This window comes from Buceros rhinoceros, unplaced genomic scaffold (assembly GCF_000710305.1).
Source record: "Buceros rhinoceros silvestris isolate BGI_N320 unplaced genomic scaffold, ASM71030v1 scaffold23123, whole genome shotgun sequence".
NCBI lineage: Eukaryota > Metazoa > Chordata > Aves > Bucerotiformes > Bucerotidae > Buceros > Buceros rhinoceros.
Genome location: NW_010403336.1, coordinates 11,189 through 24,047, shown reverse-complemented (window position 1 = coordinate 24,047; position 12,859 = coordinate 11,189). Strand labels below are relative to the sequence as shown.

The 12,859-nt window shown below is 37.8% G+C and overlaps 1 protein-coding gene across 1 annotated transcript in view; it reads left to right on the top strand.

The window, feature by feature from the left end:
- The first annotated feature begins 1,214 nt into the window (after window positions 1-1,214).
- RNF19A (ring finger protein 19A, RBR E3 ubiquitin protein ligase) overlaps window positions 1,215-12,859 on the top strand; it is a 19,753-nt gene continuing 8,108 nt past the window's right edge. Inside the window, exons 1-4 of the mRNA XM_010132994.1 lie at window positions 1,215-1,955; window positions 7,885-8,093; window positions 10,061-10,205; window positions 10,784-10,946. Coding sequence (XP_010131296.1) covers window positions 1,339-1,955; window positions 7,885-8,093; window positions 10,061-10,205; window positions 10,784-10,946 — 1,134 coding nt within the window. The 5' untranslated portion in view covers window positions 1,215-1,338. The remainder of the gene's footprint in view (window positions 1,956-7,884; window positions 8,094-10,060; window positions 10,206-10,783; window positions 10,947-12,859) is intronic.

Below are 12,859 nucleotides of genomic sequence, written 5' to 3'. Positions count from 1 at the left end.
TTTTTAGTATCCAGTTTCTGATATTATCATCCTATGGCAAAATCATAAAAACCTAATGCACCCCTTTCTGGGAGGTAAGTTGGGAAACACTGAGGAAAGAAATGGTGCCAGCAGTAGTTGCATGCAACTAGTGTTGGTATGCAACACTGATGTCACATAAGAAATGCTTTCTCATTTTATTACAGAAGCAGTTCACTGAGAGAAAAATTGCTCTTGTACTATCAAGCTTCCAAGAACTGGGATTATTTGCATATTGGGAGAGGTTAGTGGCTTTGGTTAGAGGTGATCTGCCACTTCTTGTAGCAGTCTCCTCTGTTGGAGGAAAATGGGAAAGCAGTTTTCTTTATCCTCTTGGAGCCGTTCAATTAAGCAACGTGGAACAGAAGGAAATCCTTGCTGTGATCTCATTCACAGAGAATAGTTGAAGCCTGATGTATGATGGAAGTCTGGTTTTGTGCGTTTTTTTGCTGAAAGTCAGTATGATGAAAAATTCAAATGTTGTTACCTTAACTCCAGTTGCTTGAATTGCAGTATGGAAATTGAAGGGCAAGACAGTGTTGGCTGTCACTCACTCTCCAGCTCTGCTTCCTGAAATATTCAGGTGCCTAACATTATAAATACACATCTGCATACCTCGCCAAGAACCTTTAGGTTCTGAGAATATCTTGAGTTGTTTAGCCACAGTGACTTAATTTTTGCTGGCAATCTAAGTGGATTCAAACACACAGAAAAATATTTTGTTTCTTTTAATTAACTGTATGGGATTTGTACCTGACCTTATTGCATGTGTGGAAAATGTAAGGTAGGAAAACCAGAAAAGTTTCCAATGCTATAAGCCTGTTACTATGCTTTATTGAGGAACTTGTTATACATTTACTTAGTTGTCACCTTGGGTTATGGTAATTTCGACGCGTGTGTGTGTGTGCACACACACCACCCTTCTTAGGGAGCAGAGGAGCAAAGATGCTGTTCTCAGCACTACTTAAGTGTAACAAAGATATTCCTTGACCGCAGGGAAATTTCAGGCTTGTTAAGATGAGAAGGATGTGAAGGGTAAAAGAAGCGAACAGAAGGAAGTATGTGGTAAGAAGTTGAGGAGTAGTAATACGGTAGTAATATGAATAACAGGTTGAGTGCTGTCATGTTTCAGAACTTAAAGTGATGGATGTGATTCTAATTTCCTTTTTTTTAATCTTTCCTCCTGACATAGGGAATTCCTCTGAAAAATTTGCTGGAAACGGACACGTGAATTTTCTGCATGAAGACCCAAACGAGATTACATAATATGCCTGTATCCTCTGACTCTATTTTGATCCTTAAAAATGATTAGGGTTGTGTATGAAATTTAACCCGTTTCTGATGAATGACCTAGACATGAGTTTACATCGGCAAATGGGCTCTGATCGGGACCTCCAGTCTTCTGCTTCCTCTGTGAGCTTGCCATCGGTTAAAAAGGCACCAAAGAAAAGAAGAATTTCATTGGGCTCTCTTTTTCGGAGAAAAAAAGAGACGAAACGCAAGTCTAGGGATTTAAATGGAGGTGTTGATGGAATTGCAAGTATTGAAAGTATTCATTCAGAAATGTGTACAGACAAGAACTCTATTTTCTCCACGTGTACCTCTTCCGATAATGGAACAACCTTTAGCAACAAACCAAGTGGAGACTTCATGGAATGCCCCTTGTGCCTTTTGCGGCACTCCAAGGACAGGTTCCCAGAGATAATGACCTGTCACCATAGATCTTGTGTGGACTGCTTACGTCAATATCTCCGGATAGAAATCTCCGAGAGCAGAGTTAATATTAGCTGTCCAGAATGCTCAGAACGATTTAATCCTCATGACATTCGTTTGATATTAAATGATGACATCTTGATGGAAAAATACGAAGAGTTTATGCTTAGGCGATGGCTGGTCGCGGATCCTGATTGTAGGTGGTGCCCAGCTCCAGATTGTGGGTATGTATTTTTTCCCAATATCTACAAAAAAGTGACAGCATAAGTAGATAACATTCATAGCATTATGCTTTTTGAAAAGTTAATTGCTTCAGCATTTTGTTGTGTGTTATATGAGTAACTAACAGGGAGAATTATCTTATTAAAAAATAACAGAACCAAAACAACCACCAGAAAACCCAAAATCACAACCCCCTTCCAAAACAAACACCTTTCTCCAGCAGGGCTTTTTTTCCTGCATGGAGAGAATTTCAGCAATGTCATAACTTATTGGTAGGTGGTTGCTATGTGTTTCCAGCACGCAAAAAACCCCAGGTGTTGCATGGCTAAGGCAACAATACAAAGTTCTGACTGAAGAAAATGGAAAATTTGATGACTGTACTTTTCACCAGCTGGTAAAGCACAGAGCTTATTTTGTTTTTTTTAACTGTGAAAAATGATTGAAGGGGGAGTTTGGGTTTTGAGGGTTTTGGTGGGTTTTTTTGTTTTTTGGGTTTTTTTTCAATAAAAAGGCCTCTTCAGCTTCAGGTATCTTCCATCTTGTGGCTGGTTGAGACACCACTTGTCGCCTGTCAGCAGGATTCTGATGTAAGATAATAATCAGCTTGTTCCTGCTTATTATCTGAGGAGTGTATGTTTTAACATTGCTTTAATACTTAAACAGTTCTGAAACCATTCTGAATTCTGACATGAGTAGGCTGAACGCTACTGAGCAGCTCATCGCACTTGTCTGCTGTTGGTGTCTCATAATGCCATTCTTAAGCAAGTTGCTTTTTTAGAGATTGTTTGCATTATCGTAATGCCTAAAGGTTATAGCCGTGACTGTGATCAGTATGTGCGGTGCACAATAAAATCATAGAAAATGACATCTCTGTTTCAAAGCCTCACAGATGAGCAGTAAGTAGAAAGAAGAAAAGGAATAATGTTGGAAAAGAACAAGGAAAATAGGACTGACTTTTAGGTAGATTAAATATTCCAATATTGATATTCAGGTGCTTAATGTTTAGGAGGGTTTCAAATTTAAATGATATGTTAAGAAACACATTTGAAATACAATTCTGCTTTCATACTTTAAAGGAAACAATTTGTTAATGGAGTCAAAAGGTGATAGTTTCTTAGATCCACTGGTTCAACATTGATGGCATTGCAGTGGTATAGTTTGAGCAGAGAAGGAGAAATTATTTGAGAGATGGATTGGTTGCTTGATTTTGTAACAAAGTCATGTGGACCAAACCAGTACAGCTTTTAATATTTCAATACTGCAAAAGAGAACAACAACCTCTAGAAGGCATTGAATGAGGCACACTTCTGCCTATCAAACAAGTTTCCCTGAGTTTTCGTGTTCTGGACAAACTGTTGTTACTGAAGGTAAGGGGAGGCATGTATGAGCTACTAAACCATTTTCTGTTAGACAATGTTTCAGCAATTCAGATGCTTATTTTACTATTTCAGTAAGTAAACTAAGGCAGATTTGTTTAATGGAAACATTTTACCTTATTTTTTTCAGTTTTCTCATCTGTTTTAAAAACAAAATCCTAAGTATCATTAAATGGTAGAAACTGTAATGATAATTTGTATAGATAATACCATTATAAAAATAAAAACTGAGTCTTCAAAGTGAAGTTAAAGTTTTGTGCAATCATGAGAGTCCACAGTAATGTATTAGTAGATAGAAGATATTTGAGTCATTGCTCCAGAACTGCCTACTGCATGCTCCTTGCTCTGAGGGTGGAATCCTGTGGTGTATTGCCAGGCAGCTAAACTATGCCATTGCTTATGTGTGAGGGGAACAGACTAGTACTATGTGGGTAACCTTTACAGAACCTTTGAGAACAGGACTTTTTCCTAATGTATTTCATTTGGTAGGGAAATGCCTCACAGTGATAGATGGATTCTGTTTTTAATGTACAGATATTACACCCTCACTAAATTCTCATTATTAGTTTAAAATCAGAAGAAGTTGGTTACTTGGGTACTTCTCAGCAGGATCATTCTTTATGGCTGTCATTCTAAAGAAACAAGAGCTTGTGCGATCACATTTTGTCTTTTTCCTGTGCTTCTCCTGAACACTTTTGAAACTTTTAGCACATTCAAATATGTTGGGCAGAGGGGGTTGAGTGTTCAGCATGAGATAATCTAAGAAGTTTTGAAAAAAAAAAACCAAACAACCAAAACTTGTGCAAAGGAGGGACCATCAGTAATATCTGCATTTGAATCCTACAGTTACCTTTTTAAATTTGGCCTTCCAGGCAGCCATTGGCAGTACCGTCTGGCAAGTCAGTCTGTGCCTATCTGGGAGGCTGCTGCAGCACTGGGCTCTCAGCTCACTGTTAGCCAGGGGACCTGAGAGAACACACCCAGAGGGAGGTGAGAAGGAGAAGCAGGAGCAGTATAGAAAGTAGTAACAGGGTTTTAGTGTTGTTGTGGAGCACAGGAGGAGGATGGAGGAAGGAATTGTACAGGCATGAGGTGTAGAGAAGCACGTGCAGACTTTCACTGAACAAACAAATATTGTTTAAGGGTGAGGTATCACTTAGAGCGCGCACAAACTTCAGATCTGCAGACATTTGTTTTACCAATGATGTGGTACAACAGTAGTTGCAGTTTCTAATTTCTTTGGCAACTGTAATTAACTTGTAGAATATGCAATTAAAACTGAGGGCTTTTTTTTCTGAACAGTTTTTGATATGTTGTACTGGCAGAATGCATTAGGATTGTGATGGCACCTGACCCGATTTCAGCATGGATCAAATATTTCATGAAGGAGCTGGATGGAATGCATTTACTAAACTTGCAATTAATCCCAAAGTAGGAGAGGTGCAATAACTTGAGTGGAGCATTATTTCCTGAAGTTGTCTTTAAAGTTAGATAATACTGTAATAAATAGGAAACAGGTGCGAAGTAGAGCATTTTGGAAGGAAAAATTAACAGCATGAATAGGTAAAAGAATGAGCCAAGTAGATGGTGTATGACAGTGCCCCTCAGCACTGATGAAACATCCCATGTAGTATTGTTTCAGGGTTTGGGCATTGCACTTGGTATGGGCAAGATAAAGACCAAATAGTTAGAAAAACTTTCATCCCTGTGGGGAAGGAAAAATAACGAGGGAAGCTAAGTTGGACTGTTATAATGGGGTTTTTTTTCCTACATGATGGGCCCCTGTGTTCTCAGGAAACAACAAAGAATGGTTAAGAAGTAAATATGTCTTTTTTGGCTGTTTTTTCACTCTTATTTGGGGTAAAACCATGTGCTAGAGGTGGAAAAACTGGGACCAGGCAGATCTTTAAACAAAATTAACTGCAGTAGTAAGCATATTGCTACTTCTGTCCCAGTGGAGAACTTCCCAACGAGAGAACCACAAATTAGTTTGGAGGAGAACCTCTGTTGCAAGTTAAGCCCTGGATGAGCTGCCTTGGGAGCTGTGAGGACTCTAGCGCTAAAGCAGTCTAATGCCCGAAACGGTCCGTAATCCCTGGGATACTTCATCCTCGGCTTTTGTCGCAAGCTCAAATGCATCCTGACTGTTGTTGTTACCTGAGATACTGTGAAAGTCTGGACCAGCTGTACCCAATCTGCAGTGGCTTGGTAGGGGATGGTGGCAAGTAGGTGATCCTTTCCTGGTGAAGGAGCATGGATAAGGAAACCTTTTGGGCTTTGTTTCAGACTAATTTTTTTGAGGTTCAGTTTCTTCATATCAGTTTTTCAATGTCATTTTAACAACCCTTAGTGAATCAGTATTCCAAAAGAGTTCTGTCTTTTCTTCTGTCTGAATTATTTAATGGTTTTGCTCTGAGATGCTGACATTATTAGAAGAAAGCAGCGATTCCTAGATTTTATTACATTTGTCAAGCAAAAAACAGGTTGGGCAAAAGCGTGCAAATTCTTCATTCCTCTTCTCACTGTATGTCCTTTCTTCAGTCAATTGCTCTTTACCTCTGTTTTTTGTTCGACCCATTATTGCTTTGAATGTGGTTGGTTGTCCCTTCTGTCAGTCTAACAACAACTTGGCTTTCACATCACCTGTAAAATGAATGCAAAATGTTGGAATTAAACCTGTAATCTTGTACAGTTTTAACTGAGGTTTTCTCTGGTCTAAGAGGTTGCTTTCTAAAGGTATGCCAATATGTCGGTCACAAATGGGCAGTGCTTTTAGAGATGGGCTCGTTCTTTATTGGCAATGGGAGGCAGGATATAAATTTATATTTTATTCTGTGGCCTACACTTGAGATTCTTTGATAGAATGTTACTGAGTCTGAGATGTGTCCCTGTATGTTGAAGGCACAGTTGGATCAAAGTCTCTTTGTGTACATCCAAAGCAATTATCTCTTCAGTTGCAGTAAGTGGGAAAATTGAGCTGATTAACTTGGCAACAGTATAAAAGAATCTAGCAATTATTGAAACATTTTTACTTGGAAAGTAAGGAATGTTTGAAAACAGGCAAGCATATATCACATTTTTGTTTGTAACTGCATCATTTGTAAATTAAAGGTTAAAAATGCAGAATGTCTTGTAGAGGAACCTCAGACATGCTCTTTTAAAATACTAATGAAAGGGACAGGATTTGCATTAACTTTACAGAGCTTCAGATCTAGGTATTCTAAAATGAAAACAGCCAAGTTTTCAGATAGGTATGTGAGTGGGAATTTTTTTTAGTATCATTACTGATAAAGAGTATTTTGAGTTAGTCTATACAACTGTTATAAATTGGACGGGACTAAAAATAGAAAATTTAGTATTTAAAATTATCTTCATTTGAACAGTCAAACTTAAACAGTCAAACAAAAACAGTCAAACAGTGCTACATTTATAAGTCTGAAGTCTATTCAAGGGGGACTTTTCACATGAATAAAACTATACATCTGTTTTAAGTGTTCATAGTAGTGGACTGAATATTTTCTATTTAAAAGAAATCTATTGCATAAAATCATTGAAAAAAGTAGGTAGGAATTAAGGTGTATGTGTGTAATATTTATATTTAGAATTAATATTAATGTAATAGACATAATCTGTATTTTTATCATGTGAACTTTAAAATGCAAACCTAATGGAGGAATCGATCTGTGGCAATAGCTCGGTCATGCTATAGAATTGTTCGTGTATTGTCTGATTACAAAATAGTGTAACAGTTTTGTAAGTCTCAGCATTTTTGGAGCTGTTTGCTCTATAGTATTGTCAGAGCAAAGGTGACGATGAGACCCTGACCTCTTACCAATTTCTGGAATGACAGTTTGAAATATATTTTAAAACTTGTCAGAAAAAAAGAGAAATTGTCTTAACTGAGAAACAAAAATTCTTATTTATAAAATATTTGTTTTGTGGTTTTGATGTTTTAAAATACAGAGAGTGAACAAGCATCTATTTAAAATAGATAGTGGTCTTCATGGTGAATGAAGTAAATACTAAAATGTCATGCAGTACCAAGTGAGATGCCTTTACAGTAATAGATTACACTACAGATCACTTAGCAGGGATCTTCCCAGATTATAGAAAGGGTCAAGCCTTAGGCATGCCCACAGTGACTGGGATACTCTGGAATCTCTAACTTTCTCTGGTTGCTTAAATACCTTTTTTGTTTTTTATTGTCCCACTCTTCTAACCTGTGTTTGTTTTGTGACTGTAAGCCTTACAGTACCAAATTCAGTCTTAAATACATGATATTTCAGTGCTGTGTGAAGTTATTACAGTGGGGTAGAGCAAAGTGTTACACTGGTTGTGGTATTTCTATGCAGTCTCCAGTCTAAATCAATAGCAATAGAGCTGTGGAAGGTTATAGTAAGGAGGAACCTGTGCTTGGCCACCTAATGTCAACTCCTGATGTTCACTGTCTTTCTACCTGTTTCAGCTGCTCTGGCAGCTGTCTTCTCTGCTTCCATCTATAGATAGGACTGGTTTTATTAACAAAATTCTCTCTTGCCCCTCTTGTTCATTTAAGATATGCTGTGATCGCTTTTGGATGTGCCAGCTGTCCCAAACTTACATGTGGCCGAGAAGGCTGTGGAACTGAGTTTTGCTACCACTGTAAGCAGATTTGGCATCCAAACCAGACCTGCGATGCTGCTCGTCAGGAGAGAGCTCAAAGTCTGCGCCTGAGAACAATTCGTTCTTCATCTATCAGTTACAGCCAGGAATCTGGAGCAGCAGGTATTTATGATTTGGATACTGTGTCTGTAAAATCTCTTTCTAGTAGATTTGCACAGTTAACTCTAAAAGGAAGGAACTGAATAGTAGCACGTTATATACTAGCTGCTTTCTTCTCTTTGTCTTTCAGAAACATAAAATACACAATTTTAAGTTTGAATTGAAACTTAAATGTTTATAATTTGAAGCACTGTGTGACCACACCTGACTTCAATCTTACAGGCTTGTCAGCATTTTAAATTCTTCCTTTGTAACTGAAAAATGTGAAGTCAAACTTGTTGCAAAGCGTGCTTGGTGTTTGGCAGGCTGACTTCATTAGTTGTATCACTTACATACATACTGGGAAAACTTACTTTCTCTACTGTAGGTGAAATTTCACAGGGCTGCAAGCAATAAAAGCTGTAAAAAAACAAAACTCAAACCCACTGATTTTTCTGCTTTCAGAGGAGGCTCTTGGTCTCCTGCCAGCTCTGATGTTTGACAACTGTTTGTTAGAGCTAATTTCTGTTTTTCAATTAAATGCTAATGTGTCTTGGCTAACAGAAAGCAAACAATTCCATCTTCTTAAAACTGAACTTGTTTGTAACCCCCTGAAAATGAGGATAGTCTATTCAGAGTAGTATTTTGCAGAGCAAGAGTCCAGGTAGCTCTTGATGAGAATTTGTAGTTTCACCAAACTGTCCTATTTGGCAGCTTTTGTGTCTGCCTGGCCTGACAAGGTAGATGTTTGGGGAAAAGAGTCTGTCTTGCATCTTGAATGTAGTTAGAGCTGCTGTTCTCCATGTCAGCCCTAGACTTGGGAGTGTCTAATTTGTTGTTTGTGCTGGCTTTTTTAACAAGGCATTCCATCTTGCCTTTGAAATTGGCATCTTCCTCTAAACTTTAAATAAATTAGCATGTCAGCTCCTTTCCTTGCCCTCTCAGTCACTCCCAGCATGAACAGCAGTAGCTTTGCCATACCGGTGCTGTAAGAATTTGTTCTGTTTAGTTACTGCCCTGTAGGTTGTGCATCTGTTCCTGTCTGGAATAGCTAGTGCATCCTTTCAGCAGCTCACTGCGCTTTTGCACTGCAGTTGTGGAGGTACTGTTTCTGCTGGTTCTGCACCGCATTCGGTATTCTTTATACCAAATATAACCCCTCCTTTCCCTTTGTTCTACCTAGTGGCACAGAGGCAGTAAACTTGGGCATCTGCACTAGGAGCTGGAAGGTATTTCTGCTGCAGTGAGTAAATAGCTTGTCCCAAAGTGCAGATGCTAAACAGTAACGTGAAGAAATGAAGATCACAACTGTGATTTGTCTCAATATACAAGTTTTTCAGTGTTGCTCAATGATCCCTTGTTTATCGATGATAGAGCTAGTCCCTTAACTGCATTTTTCAACATTTGACTTGGGAATAAAGAGACCCTCCAGAATTCTCTTTTTGCTACAGTTTTTTTTTTTCTAGGGAGTAGCCAAGTATTACATAGGGCTGTGAAGAGGACTCAGGAGGTTGGTGGTGCTGAAGAAATGCACTTAATGTGGAAGGGGAGATGGATTCAAGATAAGAAGAAATAACCGTGGAGGCTGATAATTCAAATAAAAGATTCATAAAAGCATGAACTGTTAAAGGATTATATTTAAAGAGACTGTATTATAAGTCCTGTATTAACATATATATATAATTAATGTCTGACTTTAATATATGTTGCATTAAGCTTAGAAAATCCTTGAAGAGAATGTATGCATTAACTATGCAGTTACTTGAACATGATCTAATATGCCATGTTTCTGTTAGCGTTACTTGGCCCAAGGTTTACAATTACAAATAGCTATCAAATCATTGCCAAATGAAGATTTGTAAAGCAAACTTATAATAAACTTCTTCCGTTTTTCAGATGATTCAGTCAGTTTTCCCAAATGAGTATCTATGTTGTGATTAAATCTGCCTGTATAAAGAAGTGACGTGATCTTAATATTCATTTTTAAACAGCTGATGACATAAAGCCATGCCCACGCTGTGCTGCTTATATAATAAAAATGAATGATGGAAGCTGCAATCATATGACTTGTGCTGTCTGTGGCTGTGAATTCTGTTGGCTATGTATGAAAGAGATCTCAGATTTACATTATTTAAGGTAAATATAAGAAATAAAAAAGCTCTATGGGGTTGGTAATTTGTTTTCTAAAGTATGTAGAAATAGATTCCTGGGTCCTGTAAGTCTGGCTTTCTTCCTGTTGGAGTAGAGATTCACAGCTGAACTATTCATATCTGAGAATTAAGTTAGTTTTAAATGCATGCATTTAAATTATTGCTTTGTTTTTATTTTAAAACAGTTTTCTGAGTTTCATGCATGCAATATGTACTTAGTACAACAACTGAAGTGTTTTGGATTAACACACCCACTATTTTTACTGATGTCTTAATACTGCTGTATTGTCTCTGTAGTAAGCAATACAGAACCTCTTGATTATATGAGTTACCTGTGAACCACAGGTCTGACATATGGTAATATGCAGTATGCTTCTCTTTATGCTGCAAAATATGCTTTAAAGGAAAAAAAAATCTGAAGAAATTATAACTGATGATTTGGTATCCATAACATCTGTAACTTGGAACTGAAGAACAGTAATTTTGTAACTAGAGAACGGTTCAGTACTGTATAGTTATGTTGATTTATTTACAATACCTTTATAGTTTTCTTCTTTCTATTAGCCCATCAGGTTGCACATTTTGGGGAAAGAACCCATGGAGCCGTAAGAAGAAAATACTGTGGCAACTAGGGACACTTGTTGGAGCTCCTGTAGGAATTGCCTTAATAGCTGGCATTGCTATTCCTGCTATGATTATTGGAATTCCTGTGTATGTGGGACGTAAGGTAAAATGTACTACTAACAGTAAACTCCTAACATGCTTCAGGTTTTACCTTCTGCATTGTATGACTTGGGTAGTGCTATGTTCAGTTGGCTATCTTCACCAGATAGCAAAAAAAAAAAAAAAACAAATGAAAAACCCAAATAACTCCCCTAAAAACAAACCAACCAACCCCTGAAATGTTTAAGGATATTTGCTTCAATTGTATAGGAAGGAAAAGCAGTGTTTTTAAGAATGTAGCTTCTCTTAAGACAGGCAGAGTAAAACAGCAAACAATTTTCCATTTCCACATCTTCCCATGGAAGTTCTTGCATGCTTTTCTAAAATTGCTCTGTTTTTAATCTCTGGTTTCTCTTGTGTCCCTTAGAATTAAACAATATTTAGAGAGGAAGGAAGGCAAAAAGGAAATCCTTCTTACTTTTCTCAAAAGCAGGTAGTTACCAGTATTTTAGTATAAAATGATGCTAGTATAGGTTGCGCGTGTACACATTTAAGCATTTATACTCAGCAGCTTGTTAATTGCCTTGGGCCAGTCCCCCATGTGGAGCAGTGCTCAGTGTAAGTAGCTAGACAGCTTCTATCTTCATTTTACTGCTTGTGAAATCAGCTTGAAATGATGTTAATCAGAAGGCAGTTGATGTATATCCTGTTAAAAATATAACAGGTTTTAGTATAAAGTAAATGATAAATGGCAAGGAATGTAAAAGAGAATTACATCTCCTGTTCGTAACTTAGGATAAAATAGTAAGTTATCTGAACCTTTTGGAAAGGGGCTTTTTGAATTGAAGGCTTGGTTCAGCACATGCTAAGTGTTGACTTACGTGTACTGGGATGGCATAATCAGATTTGTTTTTCTGCCATTATCAGCATGGATTCTTGCAGTGACTGGCACAGACACATACTTTTACATTTGGTGGCAGTGGGAAATGTTTCTCTCACATGAGCTGTTGCTGCTAGACCAAGTCCTGATCTTTTTCTTTCAAACAAGTAGTCCTACTGTCCACTACAGTTGTTTTTTGACCCTTCTATTCTATTTTGCCTTGGTCCATGTGGTCATTGGAACCTCGTAAATGACGAGGAAGAAAGCAGCAGTTACCTCTTTCAAAGTACAGTTACGTGTTCTGCTTTTCTCATTAGAGTTTGGGCTATGTCCTCATCACTGAGCACCTTTCGTGTATTAATGGTAGTCCCAGGAAGTTTGACTGTGAGAGAGGCCTCATAAGAATTTCCATTGCACCCTACTGCTTAATGGTCATTTTTCTGTGATTCCTGTCACGTGTTTGCACTTTTCTTCAATACATCTGGTGGTGGAGATTCCACACACTCTCCAAGCCTAATTTGCTTAGTCAAATTGATTTTTCTAACGTTAATGTAAATTCTCTTCGTACACTAAATTCTTATTGCATTGTCTTCAGCTGACATGAAGAATCATTTTGCTTTGCAATATCTTGTTACATATTTGATGATTTTTAAGTCCACTTTCATTCTTATCACGAAGCTAGCACTTCCGATTTTTCTTGACAAGCTGTGGTTTTAGACCTCTGATTCTCATCTTCTGCATTTCCTTCCAGTTGTTTGTAACGCCTTTGTTTTTGTCCAGTTTGGATATAGCAGTGAGGATGAAACATTACTTCAGCTGAGTTAAATGAAATGTGCATAAAACTGCCAGTTATCTTTCTCAACAACATGCTATTTTCATTTCGTGTACTCTGTAAAACACATACCCTTCCCCACTATACGGGTATTTTAGATGATTAGTCTCCTTCTAAGGGAAGTCTTGAACTCAGTGTCATTGTGCTGCATCTTAGACATTTCAGGCCACTTTTTTCATCCTCTCAAGACTAGTTTGAGTTCTGGCATTCTTGTAACCTTGCCAGATTGTCCTGGCCTGAAATTCAACATGCACATTCTTCTCTT